Source organism: Anabas testudineus, chromosome 9 (assembly GCF_900324465.2).
Source record: "Anabas testudineus chromosome 9, fAnaTes1.2, whole genome shotgun sequence".
NCBI classification, from domain to species: Eukaryota; Metazoa; Chordata; class Actinopteri; order Anabantiformes; family Anabantidae; genus Anabas; species Anabas testudineus.
In genome coordinates this window covers 25411569-25429436 of record NC_046618.1, presented here as the reverse complement: position 1 = coordinate 25429436, position 17868 = coordinate 25411569, and the positions used below count along the sequence as shown (strand labels likewise).

General features: G+C 43.5%; 3 protein-coding genes across 9 annotated transcripts; 2 read left to right on the top strand and 1 right to left on the bottom strand.

Moving 5' to 3' along the window:
* The first annotated feature begins 373 nt into the window (after window positions 1–373).
* Window positions 374–2632, top strand: cfap77 (cilia and flagella associated protein 77). 3 transcript variants are annotated; one of them, XM_026343773.1, is made up of 7 exons: window positions 374–479; window positions 920–1133; window positions 1468–1570; window positions 1760–2000; window positions 2078–2183; window positions 2266–2367; window positions 2495–2632. In XM_026343773.1, exons 2-7 carry the CDS (start codon window positions 1071–1073, stop codon window positions 2615–2617), a joined length of 738 nt encoding a protein of 245 aa, XP_026199558.1. In that variant the 5' UTR covers window positions 374–479; window positions 920–1070; the 3' UTR covers window positions 2618–2632. The 3 variants fall into 3 exon arrangements, with proteins under 3 accessions (XP_026199558.1, XP_026199559.1, XP_026199560.1); XM_026343774.1 differs by having other exon boundaries at window positions 390–410; XM_026343775.1 differs by having other exon boundaries at window positions 391–479; window positions 1064–1133.
* Window positions 2633–3195: 563 nt separating this feature from the next.
* Window positions 3196–5912, top strand: barhl1a (BarH-like homeobox 1a). The gene is made up of 3 exons (XM_026343085.1): window positions 3196–3589; window positions 4699–4900; window positions 5714–5912. Exons 1-3 carry the CDS (start codon window positions 3196–3198, stop codon window positions 5910–5912), a joined length of 795 nt encoding a protein of 264 aa, XP_026198870.1.
* Window positions 5913–7215: 1303 nt separating this feature from the next.
* On the bottom strand, window positions 7216–16196 carry ddx31 (DEAD (Asp-Glu-Ala-Asp) box polypeptide 31). Of its 5 annotated transcripts, none has more exons than XM_026344235.1 (21): window positions 16058–16196; window positions 15155–15292; window positions 14832–14987; window positions 14578–14723; window positions 14356–14431; window positions 14171–14214; window positions 13831–13901; window positions 13475–13584; window positions 13300–13341; window positions 13040–13104; window positions 12795–12914; window positions 12375–12481; window positions 11970–12196; window positions 11616–11759; window positions 11475–11534; window positions 11336–11386; window positions 11114–11253; window positions 10907–10991; window positions 10560–10671; window positions 10166–10406; window positions 7216–8414 (listed from the first exon to the last, which is right to left on the bottom strand). In XM_026344235.1, exons 1-21 carry the CDS (start codon window positions 16073–16075, stop codon window positions 8288–8290), a joined length of 2280 nt encoding a protein of 759 aa, XP_026200020.1. In that variant the 5' UTR covers window positions 16076–16196; the 3' UTR covers window positions 7216–8287. The 5 variants fall into 5 exon arrangements, with proteins under 5 accessions (XP_026200020.1, XP_026200018.1, XP_026200021.1 ...); XM_026344233.1 differs by having other exon boundaries at window positions 16046–16108; XM_026344236.1 differs by having other exon boundaries at window positions 15155–15269; window positions 16046–16108.
* Between the last annotated feature and the right edge of the window lie 1672 nt (window positions 16197–17868).

The window sequence follows — 17868 nt, the reverse complement described above, 5'->3', positions numbered from 1 at the left end:
CCAACAGTAGTCAAATTTCCACCGACACACTGTAGGTTAACAGCATCGGTGGCGGTCGTTGTTAAACCGGGCCTCGACCGATCCGGTATGAAAGTCTTGTGGATGATTCACATGGTTATTTTTGCAATTCTTACGCCGGATGCCCTTCATGACGCAACCCTCTCTATTTATCCGGACTTGGGACCTGCACAGAAGTAACTGGCTTGCAACCCCTGTGGCTAGATTTCAGGCGTTATAATATAATATAATATAATATAATATAATATAATATAATATAATATAATATAATATAATATAATATAATATAATATAATATAATAACCTAGTCCGCTGAAGTGACGTAACGACGCCGCTTAGCGTCATGTTTCCATGGAAACGACGCCGCTCGACACAGACACACACACTCGGAGGTGATTCTCGGTAATTTACCGAATAAACTACGTGTTTATTGGCAGTAACTGATGTAAATACTACAACAGGTAACTATCAGTAGTATTAGCAGTAGTAGTACTGACAAATAGTAGTAAAGAAAAGTACAAGTACACGTTTTTACACCTTGATGAAGGATTGTGTGTGTTTCTACTGAGTAAATATCCAAAAACACGCTTTTAATTCTTATTAATGATTAAATCATGATTAAATTTTTACAGTTTGTTCCGTGAAGAGCGCGGTTTTGTTCACTTTTACCAGTTTAACCAGTTTGTGCATTCTTCAAAAACCAGTCTTTGAGTTAGACCAGGTTCTGTTCCAGCAGTCAGAAGTGAAAGGGTTAAAGTACCTGAAGTACTGAAGTACCTGAAGTACTGAAGTACCTGAAGTACTGAAGTACTGCATCCCTTTACTCACATGTTCAGTACAGTGATTATTTGTTTTATTTGGGTTTTGCTCAGTGTGGGAACATCATGTTTATCTGTTCCAGACTCTGCTGGTTTCCAGTTTGCTGCTTGTTCTTCATTTTTACTGCAGTACTCAGTGGTACTGCTACTTTTACTGAAGGGTGTGAATACTGTCCTGTCTGACACTGTGCCCATCATCATCATCATCATCATCATCATCATCACAGAGGAACCATGTCATCGCCGAGGCTGGGCGTGGTCAGAGACTCCATGCTGACCAATCCGCTGCACATCAAGGTAAACATCAGCATCAGTGGTTTAATTAAGGTTAATTATAGGTTTAAAACACTAGGCTTTTATTGTGAAGAGGCTGGAGGGTTTCTGCTGTGAAATAGCAGCGCTTTTATTGTGAAAAATGTGGAAGGCTTTTCCTGTGATGTTTGAGCAGTTTTTAGTGGAAGGGACTTTATTCTGAAGGAACTGGAGGACTTTTATTTTGTAGGAGCAGGGTTTTGTGTCCGTTAACCTGAATTGATGTTTATACTACAAAAAGAGACGTAACAGAGAAAAACAGTAATGAAGATGAAGATGATGAAGATGATGGAGATGCTGTCCTCCCTCCTGTGTGCAGGCGTCTCTGGGTAAGAGCCGGTCCAGGGGTCTGTCAATTCCTGGACCAGACTTCACCTTTGGAACCAGCAGCAGCTCCCTCAAAGATGGGGGCGTGGCAGAAGGTAAGCCCCTCCCACTTCACATTTTACCTGTCTGATGTAATGTGTGATAGCATGATGCTAACAGGTGAACTTCGTGATAATTAAAGTTGTGGTGAAGTTTTAGATCTAACAGCAGTAACAGGACTTGAGCTGCCTGGTGCACTGAGGCCTGCTGGGAGTTGTAGTTTCTGAGCTGTGTTTCTGTCTCAGTTCTGTCCAACTGGAGGGTCCAGCCCAGACGTGCGGACTCTGCTCCTCATCTGCCGCTCGTTCCAGACTTTGTGTCTCTGAACCGGGATGCGGTGAAGTCTGGTCTGGTGACATCCAAAGAGCTGAGCCAGTACAGAGCCCAGAGGGCCGGGGGGCCCAGAACCAAGGGGCCCGACCCCAGGCGGCAGGAGGCTTCACGAGGCCCGGCGGTACCCGACATGACGTTTGGAGTCACAACCAGGTGAGAACGTGAAACAGAGAAGTGATTACTAGTTACTGAGTGGTGACTAATGTACCGGTGCTGGTTCTGTCCATCAGGGCTTCGTCCCCCCTGAAAGACCTCCTCTCTCATCAATACGGTCGGCGCTGGTTCGAAGATCAGCTGAGTCGGAACCAGACCATCGACCACAGTCAGCTGCACAGGGTGAGACACCGCTGTTAGTCACATGATCTGTGAAAGGTTCCTCTGGTTGAACTGATCGACTGATCGTTGATAACGTGTACAGATCCGAGCAGGATGTATCCCTGACACCAGGACCAGTCTGCTGAGGAGGAGCAGACCCCTTCCTGTCACACAGACTCCATTTAAACTGCCTCGCTTCACACAGGTAGCACACACTGGGTTTACATCGCACTGTTTGACTTGCAGTACTACTATCTGTGTACTTCTACTACTTGTGTTGACAGCGTGTACTGATGTCACCTCACCTCATACAGTCGCCTCCTCCTCCTCAGGTTCCCCCTGCTCTCGACACCTTCAGGGACCCGGAGGCTCGGCTCCGGGCGTTCAGGGCTCATCAGTCTGAGTCTGTGTCCAGGAGAGGGCATCAGGGTCTGGGCACATACAGTCTGGACTGAACCTGAGTCTCAACATTTCAGCACTAAATAAAAACTGAAAATGTTTCATAAATCTGTGTCGTATCTGATTCCAAAACCCTTTAGAACAAAGTCTGGATCACAGGGAGGACCAGTCCACCAGGGTCTGGATGGATTAACGGATCCACCAGACGCAGGCCGACAGTCTGTGTTACTTAAAAAACATAATCAGCAATAAAATCATAATAAAATACTACTACAACTTTATATACTACTACAAATACTACACGTACCTGTAAATCCAAGTACTTCAACTCAGCTTCAAATGACGTGAGAGATGTTTCTAGTTGACTTCACTGGTGAAACACGACTTTTACCTGGAGGAGGAGGAGGAGGAGGAGGAGGAGGAGCAGCTCCTCAGTCTGTGGTGCTGAAACCAGCTCATGGATCCTTCAGTTGGATCTGGATCAGTGATCATCCGCAGCTGAACTTTTCCTTTTTCATTCTGAACATGTGTAAAGTTTTTCTAATGTTTCATTAAATCTCAGGCTGTTTGAATTTGTGGTCATCTTCTCTTTCTGATGTTTCTTCTGGACAAACTCACCTGAGACCGGACGGAGATGGAGGTCTCTGTCTCCGGATGCTCCAGGTTCCGCATCGACTCCTTGCTCTCCCTCAGCCCGCCCGGCGTGCTTCTCTCCCGGTCAAACCCTCCGGCGCTCAGCCCGGGCAGCAGCAGCGGTTGCTCGGCGCCTCCTTCCCCGCGGAGAGAACTCGTTCCCCGGCTGGAGAATCCGCTGCTGCCCGGTCCGCTGCAGCAGCTCCAGCCCCGAACCGTCAGCTCCTCCTTTCTGATCCGGGACATCTTAGCGGACTGTCGGCCCTGCTCTGACACGGGACGCGTCTACTCGGACCTGGGCCAGGCTGAACTAGAAGCCGAACAGTTCCAGTCCGGACCGGATGAGGACTATCAGAATAAAAGTCTCAGCTCCTCTTTTGACAGCGAGTCCAGAGGTAGAAAAAAAAACATTAAAAATAATAGAATATAATTTATTTTTCAGAATGGTTTTAATTAGATTTCGTGCAGGTTGAAATAAAACCAGCTCGGTGTTGAAATACCGATTTATAAAGTAAAGTTCAGCATTTAACACTGATAATTTAAAACCTGTGTTCATACATAATGTACATTATTATTTAATAATATTCATAAATCCTCAAAAACATAAAATAAGATTTGTGAGTGAACGAAGTTCCGAATTTATCAGAAATAAAAAACTGTGACATGTTTAAAGATTCATGTTTATTTTCTTGTTATTATTTCAAACACATCTTCAAATTCCTTTATTTATTTTATTGTTTAAAATAATTTTGATAAGAAAACTCGTTCAGCTGCTGCCTGTGATGCTTTAATAAAAAAACAATTAGGAAGCTGCTTCTTAATAATTAATCAGAGACATGTAATTAACGAGATAACAGATTTCTCAGAATTAAGATTTAATTCACTTTAATGTCTGATTGTTGTGAATTTAACTTAGCAACATCAAAAACAATAGAATAAATGTTCCGTGACATAATTTTACTGATGAATCAGTGATGAGTGATTTTCAGCTGCTGTGTTCATTATTATTGATTCATCACGTTTATGAAAACTTAACTAAACTTAAAACCTGTGGTGAAATGTGACTAATTACTTTAGGAGCAAACTGAGGTAACTGTTCTCTGATAATTCAATTACTTTACAAATTCTTACAGATTAGAAAACAAGTTAATAAAACATGAAGCTTTGTCATGAATTAAAGTACAACAGAGTAGTACATAATAAGTAAAGTTGAATGCAGTACTTTTACACTGTGGTATTAGTACTTAGTAAATCTGTGTCCTCAGTGCTGTTGTTAATTCAGGGACATCAGACAGGTGGTTTTTCAGAACAATAAGAAAAAAATATTTACTGTTTATTTAAATTCGTTAATTTGTTTTGTTTGTTTCTGTTTAACTTCTCAAATGTACTAAATAAACCGGTTTAAGGTTTTTCCAGGACCAGATAATGAACTGAGCTGATAAGTTTCAAAGCTGACTGACCAACCAGCTGACAGGACTGATGTGATGTCATGTCTACCTGTCAGGTCAGGCCGGGATCTCGGACCCTGCCGCGGCCCGGCTGAAGAAACCCCGCAAGGCTCGGACGGCGTTCAGCGACCAGCAGCTGTCGAGGCTGGAGAGAAGCTTCCAGAAACAGAAGTACCTGAGCGTCCAGGACCGCATGGAGCTGGCTGCTTCACTGCAGCTCAGCGACACCCAGGTCAAGACCTGGTACCAGAACAGGAGGTAAAACCACGGACGGATCATTAACACCACAGGCCCCAGCAAGACCCGAGGTCTGAAAGAGTCACAGAGCTGCAGATCTGGGTCTCTATCTGACTCTTTGCGGTCGGTTTCTGTCTCTATCTGACTCTTTGCGGTCGGTTTCTGTCTCTATCTGACTCTTTGCGGTCGGTTTTGTCTCTATCTGACTCTTTGCGGTCGGTTTTTGTCTCTTTGCGGCTGCACTTCAGTAGGAACTGCAGGTCTTGACCAAACCATCTTAAATCAGCTGAAAAACTGCTTCGAAGCTTTTATTGTTTAACAAACCTGCACAAGAAGAAACAGGAGTTTTTACAGAAACAGTTATTTTAGTGATTTCACTGCAGAAAGACACTAAACATTTCCTGATTAATAATAAAAGCTGTGTGATCAATAATTCAGTCGGGTGTCCTGTAATTAATGATCAATAATTGATGCAGAAACAAATCTGGAGCTTTTAGCACAGAATCACAGAGCAGACAGCAGGAAGCAGCTCTGTTGTTTTATTTATTGATTTATTTTTGTTGTTCTGTGACCACAGAGGATCCTCTGCTGTGATTGGCTGAACAGGAATCATCGCTAATTTAAGTTACAGAGTCTAGTTTGTTCTTTATCTAAAGCAAAGTTTTCATTTCATATTTTTGAGATGAAAACTTTACCTTTTATCTTTTTATTTTTAATTGTTAAATAAACTGTACCTTTTATCTTTTTATTTATTTTTAAGAAGAAACTCTGTGAGTGGTGAAAACAAAATAAAGTCTTCTTATGTTGATTGGATCTTTTCTTTTCCTCCGTCAGGACCAAGTGGAAGCGTCAGTCTGCTGTTGGTCTGGAGCTTCTGGCTGAAGCCGGCAGGATGTTCCTGCCCACACACTACCTGTACCCACCTGCACCGCCCACACTTGATCTATACCTGTACAGAAGCCACGCCCACCACCACCTGGCCCCACCCCTGCTGCCCCACATCCTCTCCCACACTGAACCACATCTTCGCTGACACCTGCTCACTGGGAGGACTGAGCTGCTCTACTGCTGGAACTTAATGCAACACGTGTCCACGTTTGGGGACGAGGTCCTGGAACCAAATCTGGTTCAGAAAACGACAAAGTGAAGACATGTTGGAGTCGGAGTAAAACAACACACAGCCACAAACCCAGGGAACAATAACGATGAATTAGTGTGAACATTAACAACACGTCTCTGTAGCAGCCGGACCCGAGGTTCTGATCCACTAAGCTGCTGTTTTATTACATCTGTTTTCAGGTTTTTACATTTTCAATAAATATAAAAATGATGTTTGTAAAATGTTTCTGGTTTGTTTTTGATCATTTTAAGTCTGACACTCATGATCTTCGTCTAAAGGTCACTTTATTCTGGACTTGTTTTGTGAGGCGGTGCTCGTCCTGGACTGATGCTGGACTCGACTCAGACTCGTACTACTCTCGGCCTTGTGGACATTTGACTTTGACCCAGTCACTGGACTTGACTTGGAACTGATGGTGGTTTTTGAGTCTCTGGTTCCTGTTTGTCTTAAGGAGGTTGAACCTCTAAACATTTGATTCAGGTTTTCATGGACAGTCTGTGGTGGGGCGGCCGGAGTCTTTCACGACCCTGTTTGTGCAGCATCATGTCCTGAACGGAGAGAGAAGTCCTGACAGTTCAGAATCAGATATTTACAGAGAGATCAGCTGATGAATTATTCAGCACAGGGTGAAATATTGATGCAGTTAAAAGGCTGTGATCACACACGACCACCCCACTCCGAGTATTTGGTTAAAAGCAGCAGCTGCTTTAATAGAAACACTAAAAACAGGCTTTTATTTTAGCTCTGCTTGTTTTTTTTGTTTTTTTTTTGAACGATGTCTCCACCCTCAGGTCCAAAAACGCCTGCAGCAAAAAGCTGAATTGTGTCAGAAGAAGGACGCAGCGACTCTCCACAGCAGAATCTGTCTTCACAAAGAAAAGCTGAATATTAAAAACAACAAACAGAACCCAACTCGATCTGATGCGGTTTTACCTTCACTGACTGGTTTAGTGGATCTTTTTAGTCCAGCTGGTCTCTTGGGGTTAGGTGGTCTGACCCAGATCTGTCTCAGGGGACTTTGACTTGGTTTTCAGACTTGTCTTGTTGAATTTGATCTTGTGTTCGTTTCCTCTTGGGGGATTTGAACCGGACTTGTCTCAGTCTCCCAGTGTGGACTGTCCATGGTCCTAATTACGTGTTAGTGATGTTGACCTCTGAACCGGTGGTGACTGAAATATCCAAACCACAGTTAGAAAGATTCAACGTCCGCTGCTTCATTTTAGAAACTAAATGGATCCTGACACTTTACACCTGAGTCTCAAATAAAGTTGGGTGAGTTTCTATAAAAGTGGAAGCTGAAGGTGAAGACAGAGAAGATCAGACAGAGGGTAGAGAGGCAGACGTTTGTTATCTGTGTGTAAAAAATGACTTCACCTGAAATCCTGCTGAACAGGTTTCACATCTCAAACTGAACCAATGTATGAAGATGAAACAGCTGCTGCAGGAAATGGACGCAGTTGAAAACAGTCGATACTGTGATCGATTAAAATCATCTCATTACATTTCACACCCGAACTGTTTGGAAACACATCGTCTACATTCACATAAAAAAGCCAAATGAAGGACCAGCTGGATCCTGGACTTAAGACTTGAAGATGTTAATGTTTTTTTTACAGCAGTGAGAAAATCAAACCTGAAGAAACGTTACTGAGATTCTAAAAGTACAAGAACCTGCTGACGACGATGTTTGTTTTAATAGAGAGTCAAATTCTGAATTCATCCTTTAAAAACTACTGACGACTCAGCGTCTGATTTAAAGGTGTGACATTAATTTTCTCTTTGTATAAATGTGACCATCATCATTAAAATCTAAAAAAGTCTCGTTAGACCTCGAGTCATAATGTTTCTGTACTTTAGTAGAAACAAATGTCACCAGCTCGATGTACATTAAATGTTGTAGCTGGATTCAGTTTCACTGTTTGATGCTGCACTGAGATAAAACCTTCGTTAGCAGAAGTCAGAAAAGGCTCAGAGTGTTTCTATCAAAGGTTTTACTAGTAACTAACTTCTCTTTACAAACGGACTTTTATACTGAAAGGGAAACGAAACACACTGAAGCTTCTCCTTTAGTAGAAACGTGTCGTTTGTGTTTCTTTCTCGGCTTCGTCTTATCTTCTTCTTCCAACGTCTTTGTCTGCAGTTTGTCTCGTGCTCTGTCTGAACAGTCCAGTTTTCAAGGATTTTTCCAGGACGTCCTGTAAATCAGTCTGAACACAGACGAGCTGAACGTTCGTCAGCTGTGTGCAGGCAGTCATCTCGCTCACGGACGCTCCGGCTGCTGCACCTCCTCACTCCTCCTCCTCCTCTCCTGACATCTTCCTTTTCTTCTTCTTCTTCTTCTTGGCGTCTGCACCATCCAACCCGCTGGAGAACTCTGAGCGAATCAGACCGACCTCCCTCTGAGCGGGATGAAACCTGAGGAAAACCAACAAACACAATGAAGGAAATACTTTTTGATTGAGTGAAGTTTCAGTGGAGTCACTTTATTTTCCAGTTGATCCCAGTTCAGTGTCTAGTTTCACTGGAACAACACGTCCAGACAAAAACCAGGACATCTGTCCTAAAACTAAAAACCTGTCTGGTGCTCCACGTCGTCACACAGTCCAACTCACTTCCCCTCTCCTGTGGAACCAGCTCCCAGTTCAGGTTCGGGAGGCAGACACCCTCTCTACATTTAAGACTAGACTTAAAACTTTCCTTTTTTATAAAGCTTATAGTTAGAGAAGGATCAGGTGACTCTGAACCATCTCTTAGTTATGCTGATATAGGTTAGTCTGTTTGGGGACCTCTACTGATAAACTGAGCTCCTCTCCTCTCTCCTTTCTCCTGTATCAATGCAAATTCTACCATTGCATGTCATTAACTTTGTGTCTTCTCTCTCCTGTAGTTGTGTTTCCTCCTCTCTGTCTCCCTCTCTCTGTACTTTTCTGCAGGTATCCTCGGCCTGGAGCTGTATATCTCCAGATTCCAGTTCATCTGCCCAATGTTCTTGCTGCTTGTTGTTGTCTGCTGTTCTTTTCTCTCTTCTCTTTCCACTCACCCCAACTGATCGAAGCATATGGCCGCCCACCCAGAGCCTGGTTCTGCTGGAGGTTTCTTCCTCTAAAGGGAGTTTTTCCTCTCCACTGTTGCCTAAAGCTTGCTCAAATGGGATTGTTGGGTTTGTATAATTATACTCTGTAAGGTCTGAAGCCTTACACTGTGAAGTGCCTTGAAATGACTTCTGTGGTAAACAAATAAAATTAAATTTAACTAATGATCAGAAACTTTATCTTTAAATGAGACAGATCCTGTTGCAGTGACACATTTTCTTATGTTTTCTTCAGGTTTATCATCTGCTGGTTTAGTGGAAACACACCTGTCTGATAACCTGTCATGACACCTGACTGTATCTTTACAGTGACGAGCACCTGAAGGCACCGTGACTGCAGGACACCGAGGAGCACACACCTGTAATTATGTCTCTACTGACCACTGTGTGTGTGTGTGTCTGACACGTCTGTCTCGTTAACACACAACCTGCTGAGATGACTGACACACACACACACACACGGTCGCATGTCATTAAAGCTCCCTGCTGTCACAGCTCGTGTTTACAGGACAGTGTGTGTGCTGGTGTTTGTGTTATTGTTAACAGCTGCTCCTCACAGTGGGCCTGTCCTGACATGATGTGACCACACACACACACACACACACACACACACACACACACACACACACACACACACACACACACACACACACACACACACACACCTTGGTCCTTTAGTTTGGGTCGATAAGTCGACGTCTCAATGAACAGACTGAGTTCTATTGTTTGCTGGTCACCCTGCTCTGATCTGTTCAGTGTGTTTTAGATGAGGAGATTTACTGTTTGCCAACATGTATCTGTTGGTAACAACAACATCATCTGTGTCACTGTTCATCTACTTCTTTAAAGTTTAGCCCTGTGGGGGCAGAATAGAACCCGATCATCCCTGACAACGGGATTTCTTCTTCGTGAACTTTTGCTCTGGTACAACAGAAACCGTGTTACCAGAGATTAAGGTCCAGATGGAAGCTGCAGACACAGACCATCAGTACTTAGTCTGAAACCGGCCTGGACCACACTGCTCGGTATAGCGACTAAAAGTGGTGTCAGATCTAAAGGTTCCTGTCAGACTCACCTCTTCTCTCCTGCCTGGCTGCTGCCCAGCTTCTTCTTCTGCTCCTTGACTGGACTCCTGATCCGGTTCTTGTTGTGGTTCGGCTTCTTGCTGTGGGCTCCGGTGGCTGAGCTCAGACCCTGGGGGGCGTCTCTGAGGCCAAAGCTCTTGGCGGTGTGTCCCAGGTGGAGGAAGCGGATGTGGAAGATGTGTTTAAGGTGAGCGGGGTAGGTGGTGTACGCCCGCAGGAAGGACTGCAGCGCTGATGACATCACAGTGACATCACAGGTCAACAAACAACAAAAACACAGTTTGGTTGAAAAAAAAAATGTACGAACTGATTTTTGGACACATTTTAATAACAAACACTGTTTGTTCACCGTGACGTGGAACAGGTGACTCAGGTGAACTGTACCTTTCTTGGCGTTCTGCACCGACTCAGGATCTGAGTGAACAAAGTTCTCAAACTCTGTCTGAAGAACAGTCGCTCTCTCTCTGATCTCCTGCTCCAGAGCTTTGGACGAACTCTGACAGAGACACAAGGACCCAGTTAGTCCATCGTTATGCTGCATTTACTGACATCAACCGCAAACAGCGAATTCGGAGCCAGTAACAAATACACACAGGGATGACCTGGGACAACGAGACCGTTCTCCCCCTCCTGAAAACCATCTGGAACAAATCCTCCAAAGTCCACTCGTTAATCCCTCTGACTCCAAGAGAAACCACTTAAACCTGTGGAACCACGTCACCATGTCTCACCTTGCTGTGGTATTTTCCCCGCCCCCTGTAGGTGTCGTCCATCATTAGTGTGGAGAGGATGTCCAGCAGCTTCATCTCTGACAGGCTGAAACAACAAGACCCACAGAAGTTCTGTCAGTGTAGTACTACTTGGTACTGAGTACTGGTACTGCATGGTAGTACATGTTGTTTGTATGTTAGAAGGTGACTGGCTGTCAGTCAACAGACCTGATGTTGTGATTGGCCAGCTCTGTGATGAAGGCGGTCTCCGCAGGGGTGAGGAAGAGGAGGCTGCTTCCTCGTCCTCCGATTCGAGCCGTCCGACCGACGCGGTGAACGTACTCTGCTGCTGCAGTCGGAGGAGTGAACTGCAGACACAACGACGCACACAGACGTTCAGGATGGACGAATGAAACGGCAGGTGTTTTCATGACTGAGGTGAACATTTACCTGAACGATCCAGGTGACCTGAGGAAGGTCCAGACCTCTGGCTGCTACATCCTGAAACACACACACATCTCTTCTGTGTAACATGAACATCATACATGTAGCGTGAGTGACAGAGCTGTGATGCTGCAGACTTACTGACCGTACAGAGCAGGACTCCGGACGGAGACACTGAGAACTGCTGGAACACCTCTGAACGCTCCTGGTGGACAAAACAAACACCCTCAGATACAGAAAACTGACCAAGAAGAAACGTCTGATGACCAACACGTGGCGGTCTTACCTCCTGTTTCATGTTGCCATGGAGACGCAAGAAGTGGAGCGAAGGCTTGTGATTGGCTGAAAGGACGGAGGTGAACAGAGAGTAGAGGAACTCGACGGCTTCACAGCTCGAGACGAAGACGATGAGTTTGTTGTTCTGAGAAAACTAAAACACAAACATTTCACTGATTCTCTTTGAACGACACGCACATACAAGTAGATGTGATAATGTTTCACAGATGTTCTTTATTTTACTTTATCTAACATGTTATTTTCTGAAATTAAATGTAAAAACAAAGCCGTCGATGTCTGTGTGCAGCAAGAAAAAGAAAAACGACCTAATAAAGTTGCCGGTGAACGGATTTATACTGGTTACCTTGCATTTGTCCAGTATGAAAACAGCCAAACAGACCAGTCTGATCTTACTGGGAACCACCACCACAAACTGCTTCAAAGCCTCTGGTACAGCAAAGCTCTCTGATTGGCTGGCTGGTCCAGGGTCAGAGGTCGCAGCGGTGGCGGCAGTGTGATCAGAGAAGTCAGAGCCGGACACGCTGATGCTGACGGGGTCATTTAAACACACGTCTGCTAACCGGGTCACACCTGGAACACAAAGTTACGAAGTCCAGCTCTCATCATCACATCAAAAATCTGTCACAATATATATATATATATATATATATATATATATATATATATATATATATATATATATATATATATATATATATATATACACACACACACACAGTAATATTGGTAAAAACATGTTTGTTTTTACCATGTGTCAGTGTAGCAGACAGCAGCACGTTCTGTCTGCTCGGTCCTGTCGAGTTCAGACTGTTTAGAATAACAGTCAGATCCTTCTCAAAACCCAGGTCCAAGGTCCTGAAGACACATTTACATTTACATTTAGTCATTTAGATATCACAAAGGAGACTGGATGAAGGTCTGAGGACCAAACCTCTATAAACAAACTGAGGATACGGTGACACACGTTTCTGCTAAATAAATAAACTATGTGCAAAAAAATAAAACAAACTGAATTTGAGCTGCTGGTCGATAAATTCTCCTTCAATGAAGCAGGTTCGGTTTTCCTGTTTTTTCCTTATAAGGAGGAGGTGGTAAAAGAAACGATGGGAGAAAGAGACAAAAAGAGAGAAATGAGGAAGGAAAGAGGGAAAAACACGTTCACAGTTACCGATCGGCCTCGTCCAGGATCAGCCAGCGGACGGCGCTGAAGGCAATACTCAGGGTGTGTTTGATATGATCCACCAGACGCCCGGGAGTCGAAACCAGGATATTGATTCCTTTACGGAGCCTGAGGAGAGAGAGAGAACCCAATGTTTAGATCGTCATTAGGGAACCTTCCTAAACCACCTCTGAGTGTTATAACCTCCTTTAGCAAAAAGGCAGAAACAGGAAGATGAAGACCAGAGGAGGTACCTGGCCTTCTCTGCCTTCCTCTTCTCTCCTCCCATCAGAACACCTGGAACGATCCAGGTAAATGGCTGCGGAGAGACAGAAACACCTGAGTCAGCTGTGTTTGACACTTTTTCTTCTTCTTCTTTCACACGCCTTTCATAATAAAAGCCTGAATTAGATCTTCCAGGAATTAACTCTGCATCGTTTAGACTCAAATCATGAACATTAATGTTTTTCATCTGATTTTTAACACGTGCTGATCTGAACTTTATTTGTGTTACCCTGAGGAGTTTCTGGAAGGTCTGGAAGGTCTGCAGGGCGAGCTGGACGACAGAGAGCAGGAGTCAGTGACTATGTTTACATCAGGGTGTTAACAGAGACGTGGGACTGGTCTCAGCAGACATGATGATGACTGGACTAATAATAGAATTACAGCAGTATTTAATCAGACTGAACCTCTCTGGTGGGGACGATGACGACAGCCAGAGGACCGTCTGACCTGCTGACCTTTGGCTGAACAGACTGAAGGCTCTGGACCACTGGGACGGCGTACGACAGAGTCTTACCTGCAGAGACAGGTAACACACAATGTTACTTCAACCTGCTCCATCAAAACAGAACTCTGTCTCATCTCTGTCAGCCCATCTCTCTCTCTCCTCGTCTTTCCCCCTCTTTGGGTTTGTCTTTGTGTTACTTCTACGTCTTAAAAAACAAACACCTCCTTTGCAGACGGGCTGTAACAGCTGGTGACTCGTCTGAGATGAGATTTGGTTTAGGTGACAGTTTTGTTGGATTTAAATAGAGGGTCTCACCAGATCCGGTCTGAGATCGAACTACAGCGTCTCGTCCGGACAGAAGAGCCGGGATCGTCTGTTTCTGAACACTGAACACAGATTCACAGCGGAAGCAGAGAAAAGGTTGTTGGTTTGAAGGTTTCACTGAAAATCAACACTGAGACGTCGTCTGTCTGTACAGAGACAAACTGTCTTCATCACGCTGACGTCAGAAATTTACTGCACACAAACACTTTTCATACGAGCTGCAGAAATCAGCTTTGACAGTGAGAATACTGGTGGAAATAGAAGCTCATGACACTGGTGACACTGGGAGTCCAGATCCTCACAGATAATAAAAACAGGTGTGTAAACTGACCTGGTCAGTGTGGAAACATTCAGGACTTTGTTCAGTGTCGCCACCTGGTGGGAGAATACAGCCAATCAGATCACAGACTGTACACTGATGATGAACATGTATGTTGTGTGTGAGGAGCGTAAAAGTTTTCAGACGCTTCATCCAGAGAATTAATGATAATGATGAAACATCCAGGTGTGTGTTACCAGGTGAGGGTGCAGTTGGAGGTCTGAGAAGGATTCAGTGGTGAAAATCTTCTCCTTCACCTGAGAAACAACTGGTCTGAAAGGAGAGAAGAAGAGGGAGGACGAAAGGAAAGGAGGAAAATAATGGGGAAGGAGGGACAGAAGATGTGAGTAAGAACAAGGGAGGACTGAAGGAAGCAGTGACATCAGCTGCATCAGCAAATCAGAGGAGGAGCTATGTACCTGTGGATCGCAGGTATGTCTGGGTTGTGTTTGAACAGAGAGGACGTCTTAATGCTGCTCCTTCCTGTCTCGGTCACTGCATCTTTCTCTTTCTTCTTCTTCTTCTTTTTCTCTGGTTTCCTTTTCGTCACATCAGCAGTTGGAGACTGAAACAAACACATAATTAATGATGAATATTCTAGATCAGTCTGCATTCACGTCCTGTCGTTTAACACGTCATCACGAGCAGCTGAGGGAGAAAAAGGAGTTTTTACCTGGTTTTCAGCTGCAGGGGAAAGAGGAGGAGCTTCAGTCTGCATCTGCACCTCCTCCTCAGGTGTATCATTGTGCTGCAGCTTCCTCTGTTTGACAAATGGTCTTTTCACGTCCTCTGAGGAGCTGAACCTCCTCTTCTCTGCAATCTGTTTCTTCTGAAAAATCAGAGAAACCTTAGAAATTCACCACTGCTGCTCTCTATGTGAAAATCCTGAACCAGGGTCACCTGTACCTGACTGTTAAAGACAGACTTGAAAATGTGTGAACTTGTCTTTAAACCGCTGCTGCATTTCCACATGAGGTCAGATTTTAAAATACTCACTCTGGCCCATCTCTGCTGAGTGGTGGGACGCTTCCTCCTCTGTGATGAAGACGGTAACAAACTACTGGAGATGTTCAAACACAGCTGGTCGTCTGCTGATGACATTATAAAACACCTGTCCCACACACACACAGACAGCTGGACAGGTGAGATGCAGTTAGAGTCAGAGTGCTTATTTATACAACAGCATGACTTCTGACTCAAGCCAAACTTCATTCAAAAAACTGTAAGGTTAACTGTCATCAAGATTTATGTTCTGGCTAATTCAGCTTTTGTCTGATCCAACAACCAGCTAACAGACAGAGTTTATGTGTTGTGTTCACTCCTTCAATAACCTGTAAGGAGTGAACCACTTCAAAGACCTGATTTCTGAACAGTTACTGTGAAAAACAACATTTTTTGCACATTAACTGAAATAATTGAACACGATTCTTGCCCTTTTACTTTTGAACTGAGTTTGGGTACTTTTGGATTTTACAAGACAAAGCAGTTTGAATTAGTAGCACCTGCATTAACCCAGAAGTTAAAGCTCCAGTTATTGTCAATGTTTCAGTGAAGAGTAAAATCAGAAGAAGAAATGGAGAAATACACGTAAACATTTAGCCAAATCAAAGATATTTTATGGATTTGACTTTTGCCGAATTAAACAGTGACTCTTGTTGATATGTTCACCGTTTTACAGTTTGATATTTGAATCTATATAACTCCCTAATAAAGAAATAATCGTTAAATTGACACATTTCTGAGTAAAGTTCGGCCTAAAGTTTTGGGGTTCAGCGTGTTTGTAGCTTCGAAGCTAACGTTAGCTCCATGCTAACAGCAGCTGTTTTCTGTCGGTGAGAACATTAAAGGTTTAATGAAAAGCTGAAAATCATGAGAATAAAAACTCACCGTGAAACTCACCGAACACACTGACACCATGCGTGAGGAAACACTTCCTGTTGCGTCACAGATGTCCCGCCTCCCACACAGCTGATTTGGTGGACATGCGCAGTAGCTTCAGTTTCATATTGGATGAATTTTAATTTTGCTTTTATTAAATCAGATTCAGCTTTAATGGTGCCGTTTTTATTCAAGTGTTTTGGAGCTAATACTAAAATACATTTTAAATGCAGGTTAATGTCTTGGTTCTGATCCAACTCACTAAACAAGCTTCAGGTTTTGGGTTCCAAGACTTGTTGCTCTGACAACAGATCCAGCCACAGTTTAAACTAGATTCAACAAAATAAACATTCAGACCTTTGTCACTTTAATGTGCAGAACTCTAAAGACCTGGTTCCAGTGTTTACTGGTTGCAGGTCTGACTGTACTGACAGATGAGGACAGCAGAGCAGAACTGGATCTGAGACTGTGGTTCCAGCACAAATAAGACGTCCTACAGAACAGAACAGAACAGTAACAGTATAAGTAGTACTATATAAGGAATATAGTTCTTATACTGAATGTGTACTGTGTGTAAATGGTAATGGTAACTGCAGTATTTGATAATAGTTGAAGTTTTTTTCCTTTAAAACTAAATATTTCCTGTCTCCAGTTTCTTTAATCTGAGGATTTTCAGCTTTTAATGTTTTATTTTTGAGGCTTTTTTTGCAGCTCAGGAGGTAGAATCAGGATCAGAGGTCTGACCCCTGTCTCGGCCAGTCCACACGCTGAAGTGTTTTCAGGTCAGACACTGGACCCTCAGTACCTTTACTTTTAATACTTTAAGTACATTTTCCTGATTATACCTACAGTATTTTTAAACTTGTACTGAAGTATTTTACAGAGTGGTATCAGTAGTAAGAATGAGAATAAACTAATACTTTATTAGTCCCTTTGGGGAAATGCTCGTGGACAGCAGCTGTTCAGTTTTCAGTGTTGTTCAGGATTCAGGGGAACCGTTAGTTGAAGACGACCTCTCTGCTACCTGAGCCGGAGTCGCCCCTACTTGTACTTAAATAAGAATGTGAGTACTTCCCGCAGCAGCAGCAGGTTCATGCAGAGTGTCGGTGCCTTGCTCAGAGGCTTGTCGGCAGATTTAACTTCAGGACTAACTGTCCATCATCACGTGTCATTTCCTTCCTGCTCCGTTTCCTCCTGCCGACAGAAAAACTTAAAATAGAAGCTGTCAATCAAACCTAGAGCCCGGAGCCGCTGGGACTCAAACCGGCGCTCCGGAGGATTAATTATAGTCATTTACCAAAATCGTCACTTTGAAACGTCCATGTGATTGAGCGAGTTGTGGAAGTGATGGTTGGGACGCAGAGTTTTGAAGTAAAGGAGATATTTTAACATGAAGGTTTGAAGTAAAACTGTGATAACTGCTTTTAGATCAGAGGAGAAGGCTGACAGAGAAACATCAGCTGCTGTCACTCACACACAGCTCTCATTAATAATCATCTTATTATTAAAACATTCACTGAAACTCTCCTGACTGTCTCCTGGACACATCCTCCACTCACACATTTACATTTTTACATCCTGCTTTTTATTTCTGCTCGTCTGTCCGTCACATCACAGTTTGATGATACAGCTGCAGAAACTGTGACATGATCCACGTCAACACAAAGACAACTATATGAAAATATTCAGACACAATAATAATGAAGGATCGAGTGAGTCCCACAAAATATAAATAATGATCCAGGTGAAGCTGAGCCAACATAATACATAATAAGGGAAACAGGATAATAAAGTATAGTAAAGTTATATAAAGTATGTTGTAAAGTCTCACA